The 25,154-nt window shown below is 36.6% G+C and overlaps 1 protein-coding gene across 17 annotated transcripts in view; it reads right to left on the bottom strand.

Annotated features, from left to right (window-relative positions):
- Positions 1–25,154, bottom strand: part of SOX6 (SRY-box transcription factor 6) — a 375,354-nt gene that overhangs the window by 154,341 nt on the left and 195,859 nt on the right. For all 17 annotated transcript variants that reach the window (XM_082059015.1, XM_082059008.1, XM_082059006.1 and 14 more), the window contains one exon: positions 23,378–23,467. In XM_082059015.1, the coding sequence (XP_081915141.1) occupies positions 23,378–23,467 (90 nt within the window). The remainder of the gene's footprint in view (positions 1–23,377; positions 23,468–25,154) is intronic.

Genomic DNA, 25,154 nt, shown 5'->3' with positions numbered 1-25,154 from the left:
TTATGTTTTCAGAATAAACACATAGTGTGACTTTTATGAAATCAAGAGACTGTAATGCAAGAAAGAATTGTGGACTTTGCCAGAAACTAAGAGGGGCTTTAAATCACATAACTGCAGCTCCAAAGTATCATCAACCAAAGCAATTAAACCAACAATCAAAACTTATTTTGAATAATGTTAAGCAAGTTCAGCATTTAATTTTTTCTTTTAAAAAAAGAGCTTTTATGAATCAATTCCTCTGATAGTATTGTTGTTTTGGTTTGGTTTGGTTTTTTTTAATGGACATTGTTTGAAAAGAAAGCAAAAACACAATGCTAGACATAAAAGAAAGTGTATTTGATCTTAGCTGCCCGGAGATAACCTGGTTAAACCATTTTGTCTAACACGGCAGTCTGCAGCACACATCAGATAGGCTGTGATGTCTCTACTTCACAGGCTCTGTCCAGCATTTAGCATTTACCCTTTTTTGATTGGGTCACCTTTTAAATGCCACAAAATAGGGCAGCAAAAGTCAACAAAAATAAACAGGGAAAACAGAAGAAAGTAACAATCTAATGGAAGGGGTTCGGAGATAAAAGTCACTTTGTGAGGGCTGCCTGACTAAGGAGCCCCCTTGCCATTGCAATAGCATCTAATTTGAGTTCTAACTCCAACAGCAGTTTAAAAAGCTTTCCACTCTAAAGGGCCCCAAGTGCATCATAAAGATAAAGCATTTCAGTAGAAAACAGCCACAAAGACCTCTATTATCTTGTCAGTCTTTGGTTACAACAGCTGAACCAATATGACTAAGTTCTGAATGACTTTTTTTCCCCCTTCTTTTTATAACACTTGAATACTGAAATTTCTTTATTTCATGATCAGTTAGCAATTGTTGATGTTCCCATATGCTACTGTCCAGTCCTTAGTCAATAAAAAGTTTTATAAATGCTTCCATTGTGCTTTGTAGCATCCCAGTGCAGAAGGCAGCACAGCAAACATGTCCAGCATGCAAACTACACTGGACAGCTTCTCTTGTGAAGGTGTTAGAACCCCACCTCCTTATGTCTCAAAATTATTCTCAGTTTTAAGCTTGGAGCAAGGAAAAATTAATACCCTAGATCCATAAACACTAACAGGAATTAATATCAGGAACTACTGAAAATATTCTGTAGAGCAAAATCTGTTAGATTAAAAAAAAAAAAAAAAAGCTTAAGTTAGCTATGCTTATGAGAAGGATGAAAATGCTTTACTGACAATCTGCAGGATTCACCCTTGTTTCACATATACTAAACCTTGGATGCTTAAGCCATTTCTTAGGTGGGAACAATTTTAAACTAACATGATTTAGAGGAGAGTTTTAATACAATCCTAAACTTATCATAGGATGGACTGTCTTTCCTACACTAGCCATAAAATTGCAGGTAGCCGAGTGGAAATGAAATTACCTGAGTAAGGCCATGCTGACCCTTCATTTTCCCATGTCAGTATGGCCACAGCCAGGTGAGGGACAGGGCAGAGAGCCGGGACTGCAGGGCTCACTGCACCTCCGTCACCACAGCCACTGCGCTGGCTCTGTGCTGCTGGCGTGTCCCACAGCAATCATCAGAGTCCTGCACTCTCCATCCTTTAGTTTGGATCATACTGAGGTTTTCATCCCGTCCACACATATGGGGAGACAGTACCCATGCAAAAGAGTGATCCACATCCAGATCTCTCCCTGACATTGAGCTGGGCTAGAGACAGGAGCCTGTGGGCCTAAGTGCCCTCACAGGTCCTTACTTTATCATTGCACTTCTGAGTGCTCAGCATCGACTGTGCCCTATTCAATCATTTAGTGTCACACTCAGTTGTTTTTTCCCTTCTCAAAAGAATTGGAAGGATTTATCCCTTCCTCAGACTTCACAAATCATAGAAAATTTTATTTTGCGTTACAAACAAATTTAGTCACAGGAACGTATATAGTAATCCAGCTGATTATTTCCCCTAAAGATTTGTCATTATTGGATGGCAACTAAGGCAGACTTACCTGCCTTAGCATTTCCCAGCAAATGCTTGTATCTCAGATTTGCTCCTGCAAATAGCCACCTCTTCTGAGGTTTCTTTCATGGCCTTTAGCATTATTTTATCTCATCTATTTGCTGGACTTTTTGTTCTTTTGTTGTTTCTTAGCAATTCTCAAGTGTTTCCTGAGGAATATCTTACATTCAAAGGTTTTCTTCCTTGACTGTTTTTCTCAACAGTTTTAATCAAAGTAAATTAATACATTCAAAAGAAAGGACACTGCAATGACCCGATCAACATAAATTATTCACAAGTTATTGCCAAACACCTCCAAAACTGTCAAAGTGATCTGCCAGGCAAAGGATTGGATTGAGTAGTCCCTGGTCAGCTCATGGAGCAGCACGATGATACGTCTCCCCATTTTTAGGGATATGGTGAATCCACAGTTGAGTCCTAAAATGTAATCCATGTCAGGAATGTAGGAAAGAATGTGATGTTAGCCAGAGCTTCAGCCTCCCCCTCCTCCAAACCCGCGCTCAGCAAAAAAACAGAATTCCAACAAATCTCTTGGACTCTTTATTTTCTTTAACACACATGAAAAGAAGAACTGTATCTGATACAAGCCTTGGAGGACTTCAACTATGTTTTGAGATTTTGTTACTATCTCTTACATAATATTCTACTTTGGTATCGTTTGCTTTATACATATATATATATACACATATATATGTAAATTTTAAAAATACTTGTCACCTTACCTTCTAAATAATGCTAGAAGTACATATTAAGTGATAATTCATGCATGTGCATGTGGAAGAAAGAAGATGACAATTTTTTAATAAATTATTCCTAGGGTTTTTCAGCAGTCAGTATAGATTCATTTATTAATGCTTTAGTGCTTCTAGTGAGTGTAGAAATGTTTCATACATACTCAATACGAGCTGTTCAGACTATGTGTGAGAAATGTGATAATACTGGGTATAAACAGAGAAATACATATTATACGTTGCCACTAAAATCTCACAGCCAACCTGTTCTTGCTGAATTAGAATATAATGATATAGCAGAGGCCACAGGCTATGAGTAATCTGTACAGTGATACAAACACTAAAATATGATGTAAAGAGAAAAGAAAAATGAGTAGTTTTAGTCTGTTAACTAAGAAGAAGGTATGACAGGGCATAGCACACCAAAATAAACAAGGTGGTGTTATACAGAAAGCAAAATCTGTGTTATTAAAAATTACAAACAAGAGAGGAGGAAAGATGGTCCGTCCATTTAAGGTACTTACTCTGGACTTGAGAGAGCTGAAAAAATATCCTGACCTGCAGTTTCAGTTTTTCCCATTTAAATACGATGACAGAACTTCCCTACCTTGGGGAGGTGGAACATGAGGAGGATGTTACTTTGAGGACAGGAATAATAAAGATTCCAAACTGTGTTTGTAGGCCATACAACAGAAGGAAATGGTATACTAAAATATAAAAAAATCCAAAGGATAAGGCAGGTATTGAATGTGAAAAGAGTTGACAAGCAGAAAAAAAAAAAACCTAACCATGAAGTAATTATATAACAGTTCATCTTTTGTAAAAAACTACACTGAGATGCCAGAAACTGCCAGAAATACTTAAATGTCACAGCAGGAACAAACTTTTGGGAACCTTCTCTGTACAAACATCACCACACAGATCATCTTTACCAGCTTGTTTTTTTTTTTCTTTTTGTGGATGTTAATCTCTTAAGTTAAAATGGCATGAGATTGGTTCACCTTTTCGTATCAAAGAACACACACTAAGCATAAAAACCAATAGCAAGCCAAGGTTATGTCTTCCTCAAGGAGAGGAGAAAATAATTTTTAAAAATGTTTGAAAGTTAAATTCTGTAACTTTTCTCATTTACAAAGGCTGTACAACTAATCCCAATCCAATTGTCCTATAATGCTTTCAGGTCTCACATAATAAAACAGGGAAGTCTCATAGAGTAATGGAGAGAATGGAAGTTTTTCCTTCTAAGACAGGACAAAAGCACTAAATAACAGAAAAAATCAAGTCTCTCAATAGCAACAATGTTCACAGTGCTGGTAGCTTCTTCATTACACTTTAACTCAACACCTCAGCAGGCCTAATTTTCACTTTGCATTATTTACACATACATGTAGACCCAGAAACTTCAGTAGAAATACAACAGTGTGAGAACTGATGTGCATGTTCCCATAAACACCAAGTGAAGCCAGTTGTTCACTTTCCCTATTATTTTATCTCTGAACCTGACTCAAAACACACAGATTCTTTCACCAGTTTTGGCTGAATTTTGTAATTCTCAGCGGACCCATAGCAGACACATCAAAGAGAAGTGCAAAATATCTCATCGTTGAACATTACAGAATAATGTTCTTAATGACATTCTATCTCTCTGTATCTACCTATGCTAGGTATGCAAAATGTTAGTAAAGAAGCCTATATGCACACATATTCTATAGTAAAATCTCAGTTTTAGCTCTGAGACTGCTTTGTCCCAACAGCATTGTTTGATGTACAAAACTGTACATAGTATTAGAAATTTCAAATGCACTTTCTTATTCAATTCTTACCTCTCTCCATGAGCAGCTTATGGCTTAATGTGAAACTACAGATATGAAACTGAGACTGAGCTGCTTACACAGAGAAATACTGCCCCACATTTCACACTAGCTAAACATTTTGCTTTCTGAATAATTCTTTCATTTTTTTTTTCTCTTCTGATTCATAGAATTTACTGAATGGAGTTCTGCTGCACTAGCAGTGTCACAATATCATAATTTAGTTAAATAATAGCTTAGATATTTGAAATCAATGGAAAATCCCTACCCTTCATTTCCAGAAAATAAGAAAAATATTTTTGTTCTAGATGAACATTTGCACCCGTGCCTTGATATGGAGGAATAGATGGTCGGACATATGAATGATGAGCCATTGCTAATATTCATATAAAACACTGCAGTAAAAGGCGTAAGATACTTTCTTGTAACTTTCTGGTTTAGATGTTAAACCATATTTCGTTTTGCTTGTATACAATCACAGGTAGCACCTTCTCTGGAATTACAAGGTTGGGAGTCACGACTGAGAGTCTGAAGCAAGCAGGATCTTATCAACTAACATGAAGAGATTAGGAATCTGCTGGAGAAAAACATGTACATGGGGAATTCAGGACTGATTTTGAAATTGCTCCATTTCATTGATTGTTCTTTCATAAGAGCGTACAGCTGGATAAAAATCGTTTTGTTTCCATTTTAACTGTAACAAGTGATTTCTGCATACTATGATACTCTTCAAAATGAATCTTATTTTTTTATTATGTAAACATGACACAATTCCAAGTGATCTATACAATTTTTCATTATTTTTAAACTAGTATTTCTTCCTGTTGCGGTGCAAGTGCAAAAAAGCACTTGTTTGGAAGGAAAAGCTCTCCAATTAAAAATTGTATCATCAATCACAACGATGAACTGAATATCTGTTCTATCTAATCTTATTCTGGAAAGAGAATTGTATATGTACATGCATAAAAATGACTGGAAGGAAGCTGACTTTAGAGGAAGTTAGTTTAATATCTTATTTGATGAGTATAGCTTGTATGAAAGCGATGACATTAATTTCCCTGTAAAACAAGACTTAAAGTTACTTGTGATTTTGTTAGCTGATATTTTTTCTTCATAAAGAAGTTCATGATGTAAAAGAAGCTTTTGCTTTTTTATGCTGTCTTCTCACATTGTCTAAACTACAGATTATTAATGAAAGATTAAAAATAATCATTTGTTTCAGTTAAGTTTTCCATTTTAAAAAGCAAGCTACAGAAAAGGAGATTTTTAATATGCTTTTTTTTTTTTTTCTGCTTTTTGTTACAGTATTTGCAGAAATAACATGAATCTTCTCTTTAAATACTGGGGAATACCTTACACTGTAATGTCTATAAATACATACATGGGGCGATGGTGAGACAATGTGAAGTCCCTCTAACTTGCATGTGTACTCCAGCAGCTGGACATGTGCAAAACAGGTGAAAAAATACATAAACACTGTATCTTCTCCTGTGGAGTGAGGAGGATGATGTGCTGCCTTATATTGAACATCAGCATCTATGTACTAAGAAGGTCTATGTGAACAAGGACAGGAATTAATACTTTTATCTATGGGTGCAAGAAGGGAAGAGATCCTTTCCATAGGTGCCACTGCAGCTTTTTCATCAAAAAGGCTAATTGAATTACATATTAAAATTCAATTATTGGAGTTCATTTGCCTCAAAGCTAGCACTGAGGAATCCACTCCAAAACACTCTAGGAATCTTGCCTCTTTTCCTATGCTCAAAATTGTAACCCAAATGCATGTCTTCTGCTGCATCCAGAATGCACAATATACACAAGAGAGGAGACATGCCCTTGTGAAACATGCTTTGACTTATGATGTCTTGCAGTTACTTTTTATATCTTGTTAAATAAGTTGCTTCCATGAGTTTTTAGTTAGTAGTTATTAGCTACACCACACAGAAATGTCTAAATATAAATATGAGGAGTATTAGTACTGCAAGATTTATATACTTTAAATATAAATTTTAATTTTGATCTTAATTACATGTTCATCTTTCATGTCTTACAAATACAAACAAGTATATCAATGAAAAACTTACATTTGCCTCTGAAGATTTTTATTGCCTCTGGTGATAAGTAATGAAGAAGCAAAGTTTATTGCAAAACAAGGACATTAGCATAGCCTGTCTGTCATGGAAGCTCTAAAGAAGAAACTTCCTACTTCATCAGAGAAGAGACAATTTAGTCAAAAGCCTTTGATATGTATGGAAAAGCAACAACATTTTCTACATTTAAAATGTGCCCACAGAAGTCAGTTGAAGGATTTACACTTATTTCAGTGGGCTTTGAAACAGGTCCATTGATATGTTCATTAATAATGGCATTAGGTGGTCAAAATTGGCAGCTTCAGGCTTGTAAATCTGAATATTATTCTAAATTTCTTTCATAATCAAACAGTTATAAATTGAAAGTGCTTCTTATCTGCTACACACAACCTAGTAATCTGTAAAACCAATTCAGCAGAACCTATTAATGCTACAAATATGAATTATCGTAGGTCTTTGGAAATAATCACAGCCTCACTGTACGGGTAGGAGAAACAAAAACCAAACAAGTAAATTATGCTCGTTGTTCCTGCAAGGTTTATTTAATAAATAAATAAATAAATGAACTGAACACATTCTAGAACAAATTAGAATTCTATGACAAGTTTGTCATGCTCCTATGATCAGTCAAGTTTTCTAACTGCAGAAAAACCTCCTAATTCACATCAACCGTAGCACAAAGGACATGGCCTACATTTGCAGACTGAAGTTCCACACATATTCTAAGAGTGTTCTGGCATAATTGTACTTTAACCACAAGCATGACTATGTTTAGCCAGATGTTTCTTAGAAGCAACTAAAAGTACAGTTGGAAATTTTCTTAATTCAATTTATTTGTATACGTAGTTGATCACAAACCAAAACATTTAACACAGCCCTTCACTACAGAATCACTGCTAATGAAATTCTTCACAGTCCCATGCCAGAGAGCGGTATCATGTTATTTTTTCGTGCTTATATAGGTATTCTACCACTCAAACAGGATCACTCAGAATGAAAACATAAACATTGCCTACTCAAAAGACATAATTTAATATTCGAAGGCCTGAATTTAGGCACAATTTTAAGCACAGTCTAAAGATAATTCAGAATAAATCTTGAAGCACTGGGAGCATGTAGGAAACACACCGAGAGGTTTTGAATTCCATTATAACAGCATTCTAATTCAATATATTATACATAGACCTGGGATGCATTTAAGAAATCAGGATCCCTTAACTCTTCTCTCCTTGAGACAATAGAACATTGTCTGAGTTGCATTTTCATTACTTTATTTCTACAGTGACTGCAATTTCAGCATTATTTTTCCCTCATAACAAGACACTAAAACAAAAACCACAAATGAAGAAGGAGCAGGGAAAACAAATTTCTGCTGAGACTTCTCTCAAATGGTTTTGAGAGTTAATCACCTTCCTTTTAAGTGTCCTATTAAAAAAATGAGCTATGTCTAGAACAACACACCTATTGCAAAAAGATGCAATGTTTCTGACGTGTTTCTCAGAAATTACATGAGTGTAACTGTGATGCTGAGATACTGCCCACTAAGATTAAGGCTGATTGTGACTGCAAAATACTTTTGCACTTAAATAATGTATTTTATGCTCTATTAATTTTAAATATACACCAAAATTTCAGTCTGCCCGCATCTGTGAACATCTTGCGTATTTTTGCTTAGGTGTCTCTGGGATGGGTTTTTTTAAAGAGATTTAGGACTCTTACCATTGCAGGTAGATCTATGGCCACGTTTTTAAAAATGCATTAAGCATCCAACACCCACTGACTCAGATGATGTCTTCTATGCTATTTTAACATATGAGGTAGCTGTGTCTGAAATGCATAACATCACTTTAAAAGTTTTCAGTTGATTTTCATCTGAGGTGGTTCTTTGCACAGTAGACACTAGAACCATGGAATATCTTCCTAAAAGATGCTGTGGGCTCAAAGTTTCATACAGGCTCAAGTGTAGACTGGACAAGTAGTTGGAAGGGGGGAAGCAAGATCTAGGTGACTGATACAAAACTAACAAACCACATCAAGGTCAGGAAATCCTTGGAAATGAAAATAGTCAGAGGTTGGGATAATGTTAGCCTGAAAGCATATTCTTTCCCTGTTCTTCCTTGCTCCTCTGTGTCCATTTATGATTACTGCTGGAGTCAAACGGATGTTTGGCTGTTTTTATCTTTTTTATACCTGTCTTGGTTTTGGCTGGAATAGAGTTAATTTTCTTCCTAGTAGCAGCTATAGTGATGTGTTTTGGATTTAGTATGAGAACAATGTTGGTAACACACTGAAGTTTTAGCTGTTGCTAAGTAGTGCTTGTATTAATTGTGAGGGAGTGTCGACCTGCTGGAAGGCAGGAGGGCTCTGAAGAGGGATCTGGATAGACTGGAAAAATTGGCTGATTCCAATGGGATGAAGTTCAATAAGGCCAAGTGCCGGGTGCTGCACTTTGGTCACAGCAACCCCCTGCAGCGCTACAGGCTGGGCGCAGAGTGGCTGGAGAGCAGTCAGACAGAAAGGGACCTGGGGGTACTAATTGACAGGAAGCTCAACATGAGCCAACAGTGTGGCCAGGTGGCCAAGAAGGCCAACGGTATCCTGTCCTGTATCAAAAATAGCGTGGTCAGCAGGACAAGGGCAGTGATCCTTCCCCTGTACTCTGCACTGGTGAGGCCACACCTGGAGTATTGTGTTCAGTTCTGGGCCCCTCAGTTCAGGAAAGACATTGAAGTGCTGGAGTGGGTCCAGAGAAGAGCAACAAGACTGGTGAAGGGACTTGAACATAAGACCTATGGGGAGAGGCTGAGGGAGCTGGGGTTGTTTAGTCTAGAGAAGAGGAGGCTTAGAGGTGACCTCATCACTCTCTATAACTACCTGAAGGGAAGTTATAGCCAGGTGGGGATTGGTCTCTTCTCCCAGGCAGTCAGCAATAGGACAAGGGGGCACGGGCTTAAACTCTGCCAGGGGAAATTTAGGCTGGATGTTAGAAAGAAATTCTTTACAGAGAGAGTGGTCAGGCATTGGAATGGCCTGCCCAGGGAGGTGGTGGACCCGCCATCCCTGGAGGTTTTTAAACTGAGATTGGACATGGTACTTAGTGCCATGATCTAATAAACAGACTAGAGTTGGACCAAGTGTTGGACTCGATGATCTCTGAGGTCTTTTCCAACCCAGTCGATTCTGTGATTCTGTAATTCAAAACTTTTCAGCTTCCCATGTTCTGCCAGTGGGGAGATGCACAAGAAGCTGGGAGGGGGCACAGCCAGGGTAGCTGACACAGTGGCCAAAGGGATACTCCATATCATATGACGTCATGTTCAGTATATAAACTGGGCGGGGGATGGAGGGGGGGCAACTGCTGCTCAGGAACTGGCTGGATATCAGTCAAGTGGTGAGCAATTGCACTGTGCATCACTCATTCTATAAAACTCTTTATTATTATTATTATTCCTTTCTGTCCTATTAAATCACCTTTATCTTAACCCATGAGGTTTACCTTTTTTTCTGATTCTCTCCCCCATCCCACTGCAGGGCAGGAGAGAGAGAACGGGTAGCAACTTTAGCCATTCGGATACAGTATTTGATGACTTTATATAAAGATTTGTTTACCCTGTATAGGAACTCATACCTATGGGCCAACCAACTGTCTTTCCTTAATGTAAAAGTAGCTTCATTTACTTCTCTGATGTGCAACACCAGCTAGTGAACGTGAGAATCTGGATCTGTGTGAAGGTTCGTATACACAGGCTTAGAGCTGATGTATTTCAGTCAAAACCCTACATTGCTCACTTTGAGTTTCACACAGATAATAACCTTAGCAGAAAAAGGTTTTCAACTGCACCCTTATAGCTAAATTCTAGCATATAACTTAATATGTAACAGCAAAGGTTAGATTTTTCTGCTCTTGTGTACATTGAATGTCCTGCATTTAGGGGACCTCAGCATCTTACAGTAAAGCATAGCTTGCAGTAAGCTTGCAGTTATACCATGAACCCAACATATACAAACAAAAGTCCATATAAGATCACCTTGAATGAATACTAATCTGACATGCGAAGACAATACAGAAAATGCATTTATAAGGCAACACTCACACACACGCATTCACGTTTATTTCCCTATGTGAAAAATTATAGATTTTTAATAACTCAAGTACTCAGTATTGCTTTAGGTATTAATTTAGTGTATATACTTTAAGAGGAGTGACTTTCACAGTTGCTTAACCAACTGCACAACCCTACGCCTGCTATGACATAGCTGACACTAACAAAAAAGAGCACTACTGCAAAAGCCTCAATAGGTATGCATGGCAAAAGCATTACCTAGTTTACCAATTAACCTTCTAATTCACACAGTATCATTTAACTATTACCTATCCTCTAGCTGTCAGACAAGAACATTAAATAAATACCATATATCTTGAGTGCACGAACAACAGAAAATGAACTCTTTCAGAACTCAAATGAAAGATAATATGCTAGATTTGTTTAAAAAAAAACAAAATACACACCTCTCAGAGGTTGTTAAGAACCATCACAGAAACTGGGTCTACAAATGTTAGCATTTTGAATAGTAGCTGCAGACTCAGCCCTGGCATTGATGACACCAGCTGGTCTGTAGGATCTGACTTTGGTCAGTGAAGAACAGTTTTCTCCCTGTACAGATCACACTGCAAGTGCTGGAGTCAGCCTACTGCAAGGGATACTTTGCTCCTTTGCTAACACTATTTCACTAAAACAAGTCAAACAACATTCATTTTCTTTACATAAGACTTCAGTTTTTCCTCACTTCCAAACTTGAACTTCATATTAATTTCGATATTTAATGCATTCAAACATTTTACACAGGCATATCTCTCACTAGGTACCTTTCTTAGGGTAGATTCAGCTGATGTGCAATTAACATCTATATTTTGTCACAGGTGATATAAATATCACCATAGCCCTTCCAATACCTGTAACTATAATTCTGAAAAGTGTTTTTCTCAGTGTTTGCTAGCACAATAAACACGGAAGGGAACAGGAAGAGGAAAAATGAGAGAAGAAACTTGTCTATCTGTGAAATTAACCAAACTTTAGCTCTGTGCATCCGGGTCAGCAGATGGAGATTTCTCACTATGGCCCACCGACAGCCAGCTCTTAGCACCAAGTGTTCGTCTTCATCTGATGGTGGGATATGTTATCTGAGAGTATGCAGAGAGACCCAAAGTGCCTTTTTCAATCACTGTTATCTTGAAAAGTGGCAGACTGTAACCTGATAGGCTAAAGTATGTCTTTTTAGAAAAATCCTTACATTTCAGAAGTGGGCACCCCCGTCTACAGCTGAAGTTTGAGACACCCTTGGATGGTGAAGAAAACAACAACAAAATAGAGAAGAGGGTTAAATAATTTACAAACACACCCTAATGTGGGAACTCTCTATTCACTACAGCCCCTAAAAGAAAATCTGCAGTCGTCCTGTGACTAGTACAGAATCTCAAAATACATAGGCAAATGGATCCTGGCACCAGAATAATGCAGTGAAGGTAAAAAGAAGTTATTTCAGTTACAAGTTTAAAAGAACTCGGTGATTCCTAATGAACCTGAATTTAAAAAAAAAAAAAAAAAAAGTTGTGCCTATTTCATTTTCTTTACCTTCCTTAGTAAACCTCTGTTTGTATTCCTCTGATGTTACCAATCAAAACTTGAAGCCTCTGTAAGAGGCTGTACAACTGAAGTTGTACAAACCTACATAAAATCTCTGTACACACTACTTTTGAAATCCTGCAACCTGAGTACACCATCTGCATTTTAACAGGAGGTTTTCGTTTGGTATCTGTAAAAATACTGTATACCAGCTTTCAGAGAGAACTACAGTCATCTAGTAAACAGTTACATTAATGATCAAATCCCGTAACTGAATTTCAAAGTATGGTGAACCTTGTCTATAAATAATTTTCTGATCTTAGGGGTTAGAACTGTGATCTTATTTGCACAGAACACATTAGGGTCATATATCAGTCTACAGTATTTCCAAGTCAAAACAAATGCAAAGACGTATCTTCACACATAGTAGTATGTTTAAAAATGTTGGAAATGTCAACCACTTACATACTTTCATATTATCCATAATTAATACAAATTGCATTTAATTTCACATTTAGTAAAACATATTGCTGCCCAAAATAAGGACTATAATTTTTATCAGCAATTATTATTACTGATGTATCAACACAATTATTTAAATTCAATGTATATAGAGGCAGAATCCATGCAAGCATTTACAGTTTTTGTTCCCTCTGTGCTTCTTCCCTAATTTTTGTGGCTTGGAGCTCCTCCAGATGCTGTCTCTGACTTTGTGGTTTTGTATTTGAGATCCCATCTCCTGGTTCATAGCATGCCTTGACTGACAAATGGATTCAGATCCGAAAACAAACAGCTACCTGTATATAATGTGCATCTGACAGCTGCACTGCTAAGTTTTCCATTTGTGGTGAACCTACTGTTTCAGATTTTACCCATTTCTTGGGTCTCTGAGTCATTCTGTTTACTGAGCTATTCAGTAACTGGTGACATATGTGATCTCCACACTGCGAGCTGCACTTCAGATTCAGAGGATTTTCCTTTTTTCCCTCTCCTTCATAACCTAAATTATTTAAAAAACACCACCAGGTTTTATATTTCTAAACTGATGTGCCTCCTAATTGAATGCAGAACACTTTCAAACTATTTTCCATTACAGGCCCACTTTTTTTCTGATTTTAATGCACAGCATAATACCTTCATTGGTAGATTAAAATTGTTTGACTAGAAGTAAAACCTATTATTATATGCTTTTTTAGTGGTTTTGTCTTGTATAATGTAGGATGAATTATGTAAAACATACCAAACAGGATACTCTACAAGCTGCTACTTGCCTGCTGCAAACAATCACAGTTTCACTGATAGACTGGGACTTAGCATCTTAAAATTCCTGTGGAAATCAAATGCATTTTAAGTATTGGGTTTGATTATTTAATCAGACAACTTGCATTTTGCCCTGGCTAATTTGGAAGGCTGATAATATTTTACTCATAAAATAATTATGCACCTGTTGTGATGGAAACCTATTCAAACAAATCTTAACAGATGCGAGGATTCATTTCCAACAGGAGTGTGTTAGCCACTTATTACCGCTATATTTGGGCAACTAATTTTAAACAGCTATTGAGCAGGTCCCAGCTTAATCTTGTATAACTCTTAAGGAACATTTATGACAACATCAATAACATTAAACTTTGTTAATTCATATAGACACAAACCAAGGTGAGTATTAGGATATGTAGGTCACACTAACCGTATTTTAAAGAAAAATGGGTAAGAAAAAATATGTATCTAATAATAGGATTTCAGTGTGAGAGCTACTGACAAAGAATGATTTCTGATCAAGATGCCTGGGTATAAATTTGCTAAAAAAGAGGGTAATATGTATGATACACTCATAGCATCAGGGCAGGCCATGTCCTTAATAGATTTCTATTTATTTTTCCTCTGTTCAGAAAAATTTCCTATGGAAATTGTTTCAATACAGCTATCTCATTTTGCTTTACAGTTTGTATATTCATATTTATTGATGAGACCTCATCTTATGGGTGGTTTTGAAAATTTTCTCTATTGACAAATCATGCCATAATCGAAGAAAAAAAAAGGGCTGGAGAGAATGGAAAAGAAAGAAATTATTCACTTTAATTCAAAATAAATATTGAGGGGGAGACAGAAGGCACACAGTGAATTAAGGCCAATTCACACAGCAAGTAACAGAACAGGATCATGAATGACCTGACTGGAGCAAGTCGATCCCGATTAGCCTGAAATCACTTTAATAATGGCAGGAGAAGGTGAAAACAAAGAAAATGAGTCCAGTTTGGCTAGATCTGCCCTTTGGCAGAAAACTGTCAGATATCATTGGTCAGATCTGAAGTGAGGTGAGTCAGTTAGACAAATCAAGACCTCTTGTAAAAAAATACTGAGAGTTAACCTCTTCCAAAGGGTCAACTTGTTTAGAGAGGACAAGAACAACCCTTCTTGTATTTCTTCTTCTATTTCTCATTGAGCTAAGGCTTTTGAGGCAGTGGTTGTGTCAGGTTGCACTTCATAATCTTGCTGTTCTCAGTTGCATGTGAGTTTCCCAAATGTGTTTGTACTTCATTTTTTTCTGAGTAGTTAAGTTTTTGAGATGACATTTCTGATCCATCTCTGAGTCCACAGTTTGTGAAGTTCCAAATATGGTATTTTTACATGTGTCTTAAGAAAAAAAAAAAAAAAACAACTGGTATCTCTGATGTCATTGGGATGGTCTCATTACCACGAAATATCCACACATCAAGACCTCAGTTCTTATTAATTGGTGCCAAAATTTGATGTTGCTCGGAGTAGGGCTATTTTGTGCTAAAGGTTTCTTTCTGAATTAACTGCAGAGAAGGGTGATGAGAGTGACTAAAGTGCAGAACAGCTTTCATCTATGGAATACATAAATATATATTTTTACTTCTTAACCTGGAGAAAAGACAACTGAATGCAATGTAACAGAGAAGGTGAACAGGGAACAACTATTTGTGTCCATTATAATGCAAAATGTAGGGGACACCTACAAGGTACTAGGTTCAAATATACAGCATATTGTTAACTGCTAAGCTTATCCCCACAGACTCTCCAGCTGTCTATTAAAGGGTTCAAAAGGAATTGGACATGCTTATAGATGATAATTCTATCAAGGACCATTAAACCTGAATGTACCACCTCTGAATCAAGAAGCCTATTAATCAAATTTTTTTGGAAAATGGAAGAGTAAGTTGAGGAAATATTACTGTATGTTTGCCCTTTCCTTATGCCCTTAACCACATTGTTCAGTATCCATAGAGACAGAACACTACAGGATAGTGTGGTCTTTAAATCTGGCACTAAAATCAAAGATTTCCTTAATATGAAACTCCTGCAACAAAAGAGCGATGAAATACACCTACAGGATTCCACAGAACCCAAATCAATCAAAAAATTTCAGTCCTTTCAGTACTGTACCTACGTGCATCTTTCTAGATAGATGCTTACATTCATTAATTAGAATTTTACTTGATATATCTACAGCAACAAAAAGCCAAAAGCACTGAAGCATGATGAAACACAAGAAATAGAGCTTCTGCTCTTGTTTTAGCAGTGCAAACTCCTACACATGCACTTGCTTTTTCATATGAAGTTGTATGTTTGTCTTCAGTAGGACCTTTATTTTGCTGAAGGTGAGGGACTTCAGTCAAAAGAAAATTTGCCACTGACATCCAGTGTCAGAAGAGAAGGCCTTAAGTTCTAAGTAGTGATAAACTTCTTCAACATAGAACCCTTTCAACCACAGTTAAAGACTCTGTACTACAGGAAAAAATTACTGATATAATGAAAACTAAAATTATATATACACGCAATAACAGCCTCGCAACAGAAGAAAATGGCAGAGTTTTGAAGAAAAATGAAGAAAACATATTTCTAATTTTTCAACCCTTTTTCTGCTAAGAAATTAATAGCATTTGAAAATAAACACATTTTAATACCATACATTTTCTTGTCACTATTTGTACAAATGAAGAATGGATCAAATTCCAGAAATCAGTATTTTTGAATCTGTCTAATAAATGTATTGCTGTTTCAAGTTCCGTATTATTAGCATCATTATCCTTCTTTTTCTTTTTCTCATGAACACTTGATACTAGTTCTTAGTACACTATTTGGGACACAGTTGCATAGAACACAGCATATAAGTGAGCCGCCCCGTGGATTTCAGTGTAGTACAAACTCCATACATTTAGCTCTGAATTGTTAAGCTTAGAACATACACTGGCAAAGTAAAAATTATACAGATACATGTGATTGCGGTAAGTAATAAATTCTTTGTGTGCCTGGAAATATACTGCATGCGTCCTGGTTGATGTTATTTATAAAATGTATTCAACAATATGGAGAACTTGATTTACGTGAAAGGTTGATTACAATGTAATTTATAGTTGTGGAGTTTTAAGAACTGGAAATGCTAATAGTCATTAACTTTTAACATTAGAAGGAGGCATGATTGTGATAGGTGCCACTGAAATATGACCCTCTGATCAAAAGACCAGGGCGACAAAAAATGTTTACCACTTTTTCTTTTTTTTTTGAGCTAAGTACAGCTTCAATCCTGCCAAGACTTACATGTACATAATTTAAATAATAGCACTATGTACAGTGAGCAGCTTTATTCATTTCCACAGAAATACCCTCTGTGTGTACAGTTTGGGGTATGTCTATTTAAATCCAGAATCTGGAGAAAAGTATTTCATACCAAAAAATGTCAAGATGGCATAAGACCATATAGATTAATCTAGTTCATGCTAGTGATTAGTCTAACTAATGATATCAGTACCTTAATCATAACAAATAGATACAACGTGGCATGGTATGTTTAACCAAAATATTTTTCTTTTGGAATCCATTACCTTCTTCAAGCAAATCAGACTAAAGAGTACGTAAACATTAACTGCTGAAAGTGCTTAGGAAATATTCAGTCATTCAAGAAGGTACCACTTAATTTAGAAGGTCAGGTTAGACCTGGAAATGTAGCTTTTGTAACATATTACACAAAATGCTAATGACTTGACAAATGGCAAAACAAAAATATTTCTCTGATTTGGAGAGCTACAACATAAAGCTAAACATATCACTTAATTGGATCATGGTAATAAATACATTGTGAGAAACCTTTATAGCCCATGGTATCCTTCTAATCAGGACCAATTTCTTAATGACTTGGGTGTGGGGGTTCTGGGTTGCATTGTTTTGGTATGTTTTGTCGGATGCTTTCATTTGTTTCACTAATTGGAACCAGTTGATCCTTTTTCCCTCTGTATTGATTTTTTAAATCCTAGCAGTTAACAATGATTCTAATGTATCATAACACTTTAGACCTTAATCATATAGTGGGGCTTTTGCTTGTAGCTTTTGTTTGAGTTTTAATTAAGAAGACCTTGTGTCTCAAAGCCTGAGCTGGGTTTTTAATTGCTAGTATGTATATCACACAGACTTCAAAAGAAAAAAAAATATGTTTATAACAGAAAGCACAAAGGAGAGCTTTGAAATGTCTATAGCCATACAAACTGACATAATTAAAAACCTCTGAGTGCCTCTGTGATATAAGATTTATATATATTTATTTATACATATTTATAAGGCAAACTGTATTATGCCCTTAGAATTCATGAGAAAGAAATTTCAGCAATTATACTGAGAAATAATTACTGCAAATCCAGACTACAGTGTTGGTCAGGGCTACAGGAAAACATCAGATTTATTTATCTCAAAACGGTCCTCACATTTGATATAACGCACCAAAAAACACCCAAAAGCTTATCTGTGAAGACGAATTTTATAAAACGGAGGCAAAAATAGCATTTTAAAATGTTTTGTAAATCATGCATATTTTAAGAAAAAATGTAATTCACTGTAAAAACACAGAAGCCATAACTTTCTCGAGGATTCGTTCATGCAGAACGCTCTCCAAGACTATTCCAGAAATGGATAGTGTTAAACTGCCAGATTCAAACAGTTGTGCCTCACTCTTCTGTTCCAGTCATTAATGCACACACAAAAAGATTCTCCTAGAAAACACCTCTTTCTGTCTCTCCTGTGTTCTAATACCAGGGGCAAACACAATTTTCAGTATTGTTTATAGTGTATCTTAAAGGAGACTATCAAGTGGGTGAAGTTGCTTCATTTTACTAAATTCAACATTTCTTAGGAAACGGGAATGCTACCTCCCACCTCTCCAAATATTTTGAGGCCATTATGTGTACAAATTTGCTGGTTTTGGCTAGGATAGACTTAATTTTCTTCACAGTAACTAGTATGGGGCTATGTTTAGGATGTGTGCTGGAAACAGTATTGATAATACAGGGATATTTTCATTATCACTGAGCAGTGCTCGCACAGAGTCAGGGCTTTTGCTGCTTCTCACTCCATCCTGCCAGCGAGTAGGTTGGGGGTGCACAAGAATTTGGGAGGGGGCACAGCCAGGACAGGTGACCCCAACTGACCAAAGGGCATATTCCATACCACATGATATAATGCTCAGCATATAAAGCCAGGAGAAGAAGAAGGAAGGGGGAGATGTTCAGATTGACGGTGTTTGTCTTCCCAAGTCACCATCACATGTGATGGAGCCCAGCTTTCCTGGAGGTGGCTGAACACCTGCCTGCCGACGGGAAGTGGTGAATGAATTCCCTGTCTTGCTTTGCTTGCCTGCAGGGTTTTGCTTTACTTATTAAACTGCCTTTATCTCAACCCACGAGTTCTCTCACTTTTACTCTTCTGATTCTCTCTTCCATCATCCCACTGAGGGCAAATGAGTGAGCAGCTGCATGGTGCTTAGTTGCTGGCTGGGGTTAGACCATGACAACATGGCACATGAAAGAGGAGCTTTAGGCTCTTTTTAATAAAGTAGCAAACATTAAAAGGGAAGGAATAAGCACAGGAAACATAATGCAAACAGCCTTCCATATTGGGTAAAGCCATGGATATCAGTCACTATCCTTCCCAAAATAAAGTATAGCGTACAAAGCCAGCATGTGACATTCAAGTCACAATGCCTATAAATATAGATAGTTCCAGTTGTAAACACCACCAATGGAAACCAGAGAACTAACCTGCAACACAGTAGCTGGTGACCCAGGAGTCACTCTTCTATGAGACTGCTAGACCAATTCTGACCCTTTCATGATAACATCATTGCTTAAGTTACTTAAAGACTGACCTTTCTTATTTGATCTTCAAAGACCCTGCATGCTGAGAAAGACCATTGCAGGCTATTTCAGTAGGACAACTGCCTGATGCATGCAAGACTATGCTATTCCAGAGATTTATATTTGGAACAGAAACAGAAAACTTAAAACAGACTCTGTATAGCGATAAACGATGATATTCTGCCTAGCTGTAGCTGCTGAAGGAAAACTAGATAACTAAGCAACAGAAATACATGCAGCGAGGGAGGGTGAGGACAGAACTCAGTGCACCCAAAGATCTGGAAATCTAGATAAAAGTCCTCCACCACTTTGTTTATTCAAATACAGGATAACAAAAACTAGAATGAACAGTATTTCCTGATACTAATTTTAATACCAAAAAAAAAAATGCTGCAAGAGCCAGACATAAAGCCTAACGAATTGCTTGTATACCTTAATTAAATGTATTTGCATGCACACGCAGGCAAAAAGCATACAATCAAATTATTTGCATGGGCAGATGTGGGTTTTTTTCCAGGTGAGTAGGTCATTTAACTCAGCTCAACTGCTTCACAGACCTTTGAAAATTTGACCTATGTGTTTAATTTATAAACATATCAAATGAACAAGCAGACTTATTTAACCACTGGAATTTGGCTACAAAGCATTCTGCCAAATGCTCCTCTGAGTTTCATGGAACCTCCCTGAAGTCAATGGCTTGTTTGGCTGGAATTCAAGGAAGAAACTGGACCATTATCAATAACTGAAATCCTAATAAAGAAACTCAGAAAAAGCAGTTTTACAAATGAAGCACACTATGCAAGAGTAATTGTGAACAGGAACAATCCCACTTAGAGAAAAAATAAATGATTCACTGTTTGTTACTTTCGTATTGGCTTCTGTTGTTTGAATTAATGGATATAGTTTATAATTATATCTTGATTAATGCTATTGTGTTCTAAATATAGAAGGTAAAACAAGAAAATATCATTTTTATTTGTTTCTCGCAGCCAATTATCTTTTCTTCTCATCTATGTGCTTCCCAAACATGAATAGAAACAGTTTGTGTCAGTGGTCCATTATTTTTTTTTTCAGCCTTTTTTCTGGCACTGATTCTTAGTGAACTGCCTTCCCACAACCACGATGTTAGACTTTCACTCAAAGCGGGGGGGTTGTAGTTGTGCAGACACAGGGGAAGAGTATGTGCTCAGGTTATCCTTAACAAGAACAACGCCTTCTCTCTAAAATAAACAACTCCCAGTAACAGTCAGTGCAAAGAGCAGTTCCTCATAAGACCACACCTCACTTTCTTATAATCTAGATTTTTTTTCCCTAGTGACCTCATTTATTTATTTTTACTGCATAGTTTCATGTCTTTAAGTTAGACTCCTAGTAATACGAGTGGAAAGCCTGCACAAAAGCAAAAAACATCAGCCAGTTAAATACATTTATTTAGAATGTAATGGAAAAGAAAGAAAAATATATTTGACCTCCCAAAGATGCTACATTTTCAAAAATAGTTCCTCCAGACCTCAGTAGACCCTGTCAGTTACCTAACTGGAAATTCATTCATCGCTATGAAAACGAACCTCATGATTTGGGAATATACCACCTTGAACACTGATAAGACTTTTTTTCTTAACTATTCTTCTTTGAAAGATTAAAAATGCTCTCAGTTTCCCCTGCTTTGCTGTATTTCCTTCTTGTAATCTGGTTTTCATGCTGCCATGGGCTAGATTGGTGTTGGTTTTGTGGGTTTTATTTGTTTGGGCTTTTTTATAGTTGGCTGGTTGGGGATTTTTGGTTTTGTTTTGGTTTTGGTTTGTTTGTTTGTGGTGTTTTGTTTTGTTTTCTTTCTGAGATGACTTAAGGCACACAAATGCCAATATAATTTAATACCAGGCTATTAGGTTGACAGCGATTTTATCAGCTAAGTGCTGAGCAGCCTGGAGACAGTAGCTGGGCCACCGGCTTGGGACCCAAAAAGAAAGGAGTCCTCCTCCAGACCTGCCACTGCCCCTGCTATGGAACTCTGCACATCGTTTTCTTCCACAAAACAACACTGTCATTGTCAAGAGGTTTGAATACTGTAAGCATAAAGCAGGACATAACAACAACCATCATTTGTCTTCCACGTTTGTATATGCTTTTTTGTATTTTTGCCTGTTTGTGAAAAATGTTATAGGCAGTTGCAGCAGCAAAGATTCAGTATTGGGTCTTGTGGAAGTCAATGAGTGGTGGAGGGGAATATTGCCCACTGAAGGACAGGGATGAAACACAGCAGGTAAGTTGTGGAAACGAACTGAATGACGGCCACACATAAGTCTGGTGAACCTAATCAGGTGATCTCTTTTATACAGCCCATAGGCTATGGCCCCAGAAAAGGTGGCTGCAGGGGCTGAAAATTCTTGCAAATCTGAGTAAGAATGCTTTGTAGGTAGATGAGAAAAGGGTTAGGAGCAAGAACTCTACCTGTTCACTGCTCAGGGAATATGTATACTAAGAAAATAGGAGGAATAACAAAAATCCAGAAAAAGCAACTTTTTTTTTTTTTTTTTAATAAATGAAAGCTCATGAAAAAGCTTTTGATAGCACTCAAGTAGTTTCTATTTAAAGACTAGCTATATTGTGCAATTAATGGACAAAGTAGCCTCCAATGTTTCTACACTACTAAGAGAAAATATTACTTTAAAGAGAATGTGATTTCAAGACATAATTTTGTTGGATTTTATTACAGTAAATTTTGGCATGTTCCTGTAAAACTGCATACTGTATTTCTGCCACTGACATTACTATAGGATTTCCTACCTGCCTAATACATAAGCGTTGCCATAATTCTACCAAAAAAAATCCAAGAGGAGAATCCAACAGATTTTGGTCCTGAATCAGCTAAATGAACCAATTATAACTTACTTATTTAAAAGGGCCAATTTTTCATCTTTTTGTGTAATAAAAAAAATTGAACTATCTTAAGTTGCCCTGGTGGAAATATAAAGCACTAAGCATCAATATTAATCAAATCAAATAGTTCTGTTTCATTGTTTGTTGGGGAGATGGGGGGGGGGGGGTGTTTGGATTTTTGTGTGGTTTTGTTTGTTTGTTTGTTTAACTGGTAAAGATTTGTTAATATGATGCACATGATTCTCTGTTTCCACATATTTGTAGTTGCTATTTAATAAAATAATACCAATTAAGAGAAATAAATCTTAGGTACCTTGTGTACTCCTCAAACACGCCTTAAGACCCCTTCTCACAGAATTAAAAAAGCACCTTTTCAATTTGTTGCTTAATCAATAACACCAAATTTCTTCTCACTGAGAAAATCCATGGAAGAATTGACGGGTGGGGAAAAGCCCTTTAAGTTTTCTACATAGTACTTAATTTTCAAGAGAGTTCCACTTTTATGAGATTGCTTGTTCAACAAATCTTGGAAATACTGGAATATGCAATAAAATTTGCACTGATTTCAGTAGGTCCCGATTTCATCTAGAGTTGCTCATTCTCCACAAGAATAGCAGGAATATAAACTTTTTTTTTTTTTTTCTCCAGATTTGAATCAAGGATTTAGAACAGTAATCACACAACTACACCCTTTTATAATCTGAAAGCAGTTTCTACATCTGGTTTATGCAACTGGGAAGAAATAGTACCAAGTACTAGTAACTCCATGTTTTCAAGATGTTTGCCCACAGAGATCTATAGCTACCGTCAATGAACTAATGTAACTAACCTGGTGTTAGTGAAAAACATAAACTTGATACTGCCTATAACTGATCGTGACACATTCATATTTATTGATTTGGCAGATGCATCCATCACCTCAAAGATGAACATTACAAAACAGGGTAACTTGACTTGAAAGAAAAAAGCACCCTCTAGTTATGATTGTTGCTATTATTTTTTCTGAACTTTAAAAAAATCCTCAATCCCCTTTTTTAAAATCTATGCAAATGTTTAAAATTCGATCTAGTGTGATACCTTTAATTTCTCCAAGGAGATCACTTGTGTTTAATTTTTCCATCTTCTCCTTCCAGTCTTTAGAAAGTAGCTTTTCCATGCAGGATGAATCTATTAAGAAACAAACAAACAAAAAAAAGTCAAATATATTCTCACACATCAGGAAAACAGGTGCCACCTTCATTTTAAAACTGTTTTCCCTGTTCTAGTTGGTCTATAGTTTCAAAGGGAAATGAACTCGTAGCCAAACAGAGATCTCATTTAACTGCATTTTAAATCCAAAGTAATTCCACCGAGGTTAATGGAGTTACTATGAATTTAACAAGTGTCTAATTGAAAGAAAAACTTCGTTCAGGATTTATGCATGCTAACTGCCAATTTACATGCATAGATTGCCAATGTATATACAAATTCTGTCTTTTTCATTTGAGAATGATTGTACACTTGAAATTATACATGAAGATTTAGAAGCTTTTCTTGAAATTTGGCACACAGTGACATCTGAAACCCATTTTTATACCCATGTCAATGCAAAAGTTATTCATATAATGTCTCCATGGAATTCATAAAAGCATTCTACATATTGGATGTTCGCAGTATCAGAAATTTTCTCAGTACTCTATAAACAACATTCAATGATTAGAAGATGTGCTTTCATAATGCCAAGTTCAGAATACATTTCAAATTTTTGCCCCAGTCTGGGAGGCTTTCTGTAGGCAAAACTCTCACTGAAGGCCTCACACTTAGGAGAAAGCAGAAGACTGGCCTTATTATGTTTCATGTGATCAGACCCCAATTCCACTAGAAAATTTGGTATTGGGCATAACAGACTTCAATAAAATCTAAAGGGTTTTTCAGTTCCTAAATTAAACTAATTTGCTCTGAAGTCTAAATTACACAAAGCCTTCCAGATAACTTACAAAAGGTGACTTTTAGGATGGAAATTCCTATGGCTGATAACGTGATCCAGAGCTTTGCGACTTTAAGAACCGCAATTCAGATTTATAAACAATTATCAAGAAAACTTTACACGCAATTGAACGCTTAATTTCCCTTCCCAGTTAGTAATAGCAGAATCTCCATTAAACATTGTGCATTTACTTTCATTGGTACAGACTCATCAACAATGTCTATGCTCAAGTCCCTGGAAACCCTTAGGCCCAGTTTAGCAAGCCATCAAAACCATTATTTAAATGCAACTCTTTTCTGAAAACGAATCTTTGCAAAGCATGTTCATTATAAGAGTACATATCACTCTGGGCGGTGTTGAGCATGTTATTTCTTAGTGCAAACACTGGGAATAGCCACACACCTTAGCCTGTTAGAAACTCTCATAGCAAACTGCCGTTTGTGTTAGGAGGAGATCAAATTACACTATGCTTTCTAAATAACTAATAACGTTCCAAATTTTGAGCAAGGTTTGCACTGATCCCACTACAGTCATTTAAGAATTAACACTGGCATGTACAAGAAGGCAGAATTCAGCCCGACATATCTTTTGCTAAATTACTGGCAGATTAAAGCCAAGTCATGGCTCAAATTCTCACGTCAGCAGTCCCAGAGAGAGAAAACTAAAGCAAAAAGCCCAGATTAAGAATGGCAACATAGATCGCAGCAGGTAACAGTTTGTTTCACCTCAGAGGATTCTAGAAATACTCAAAGGGAGGAGAACCATTCAAAGAGGTCACAGAGGAGGAGATAAAGATTTAGGGGGAGGTTTAAGGAAGAAAAAGGTAAAATTCACATTCGCATCACTCATTTGAAACAAACGAAACCCGAAAGCCAGTTGAAAGTAAAC

The sequence above is a fragment of the Streptopelia decaocto genome, assembly GCF_964273445.1.
Source record: "Streptopelia decaocto genome assembly, chromosome: 7".
NCBI classification, from domain to species: Eukaryota; Metazoa; Chordata; class Aves; order Columbiformes; family Columbidae; genus Streptopelia; species Streptopelia decaocto.
The sequence above is the reverse complement of the archived record's forward strand: the minus strand, read 5'-3'. Positions and strand labels throughout refer to the sequence as shown.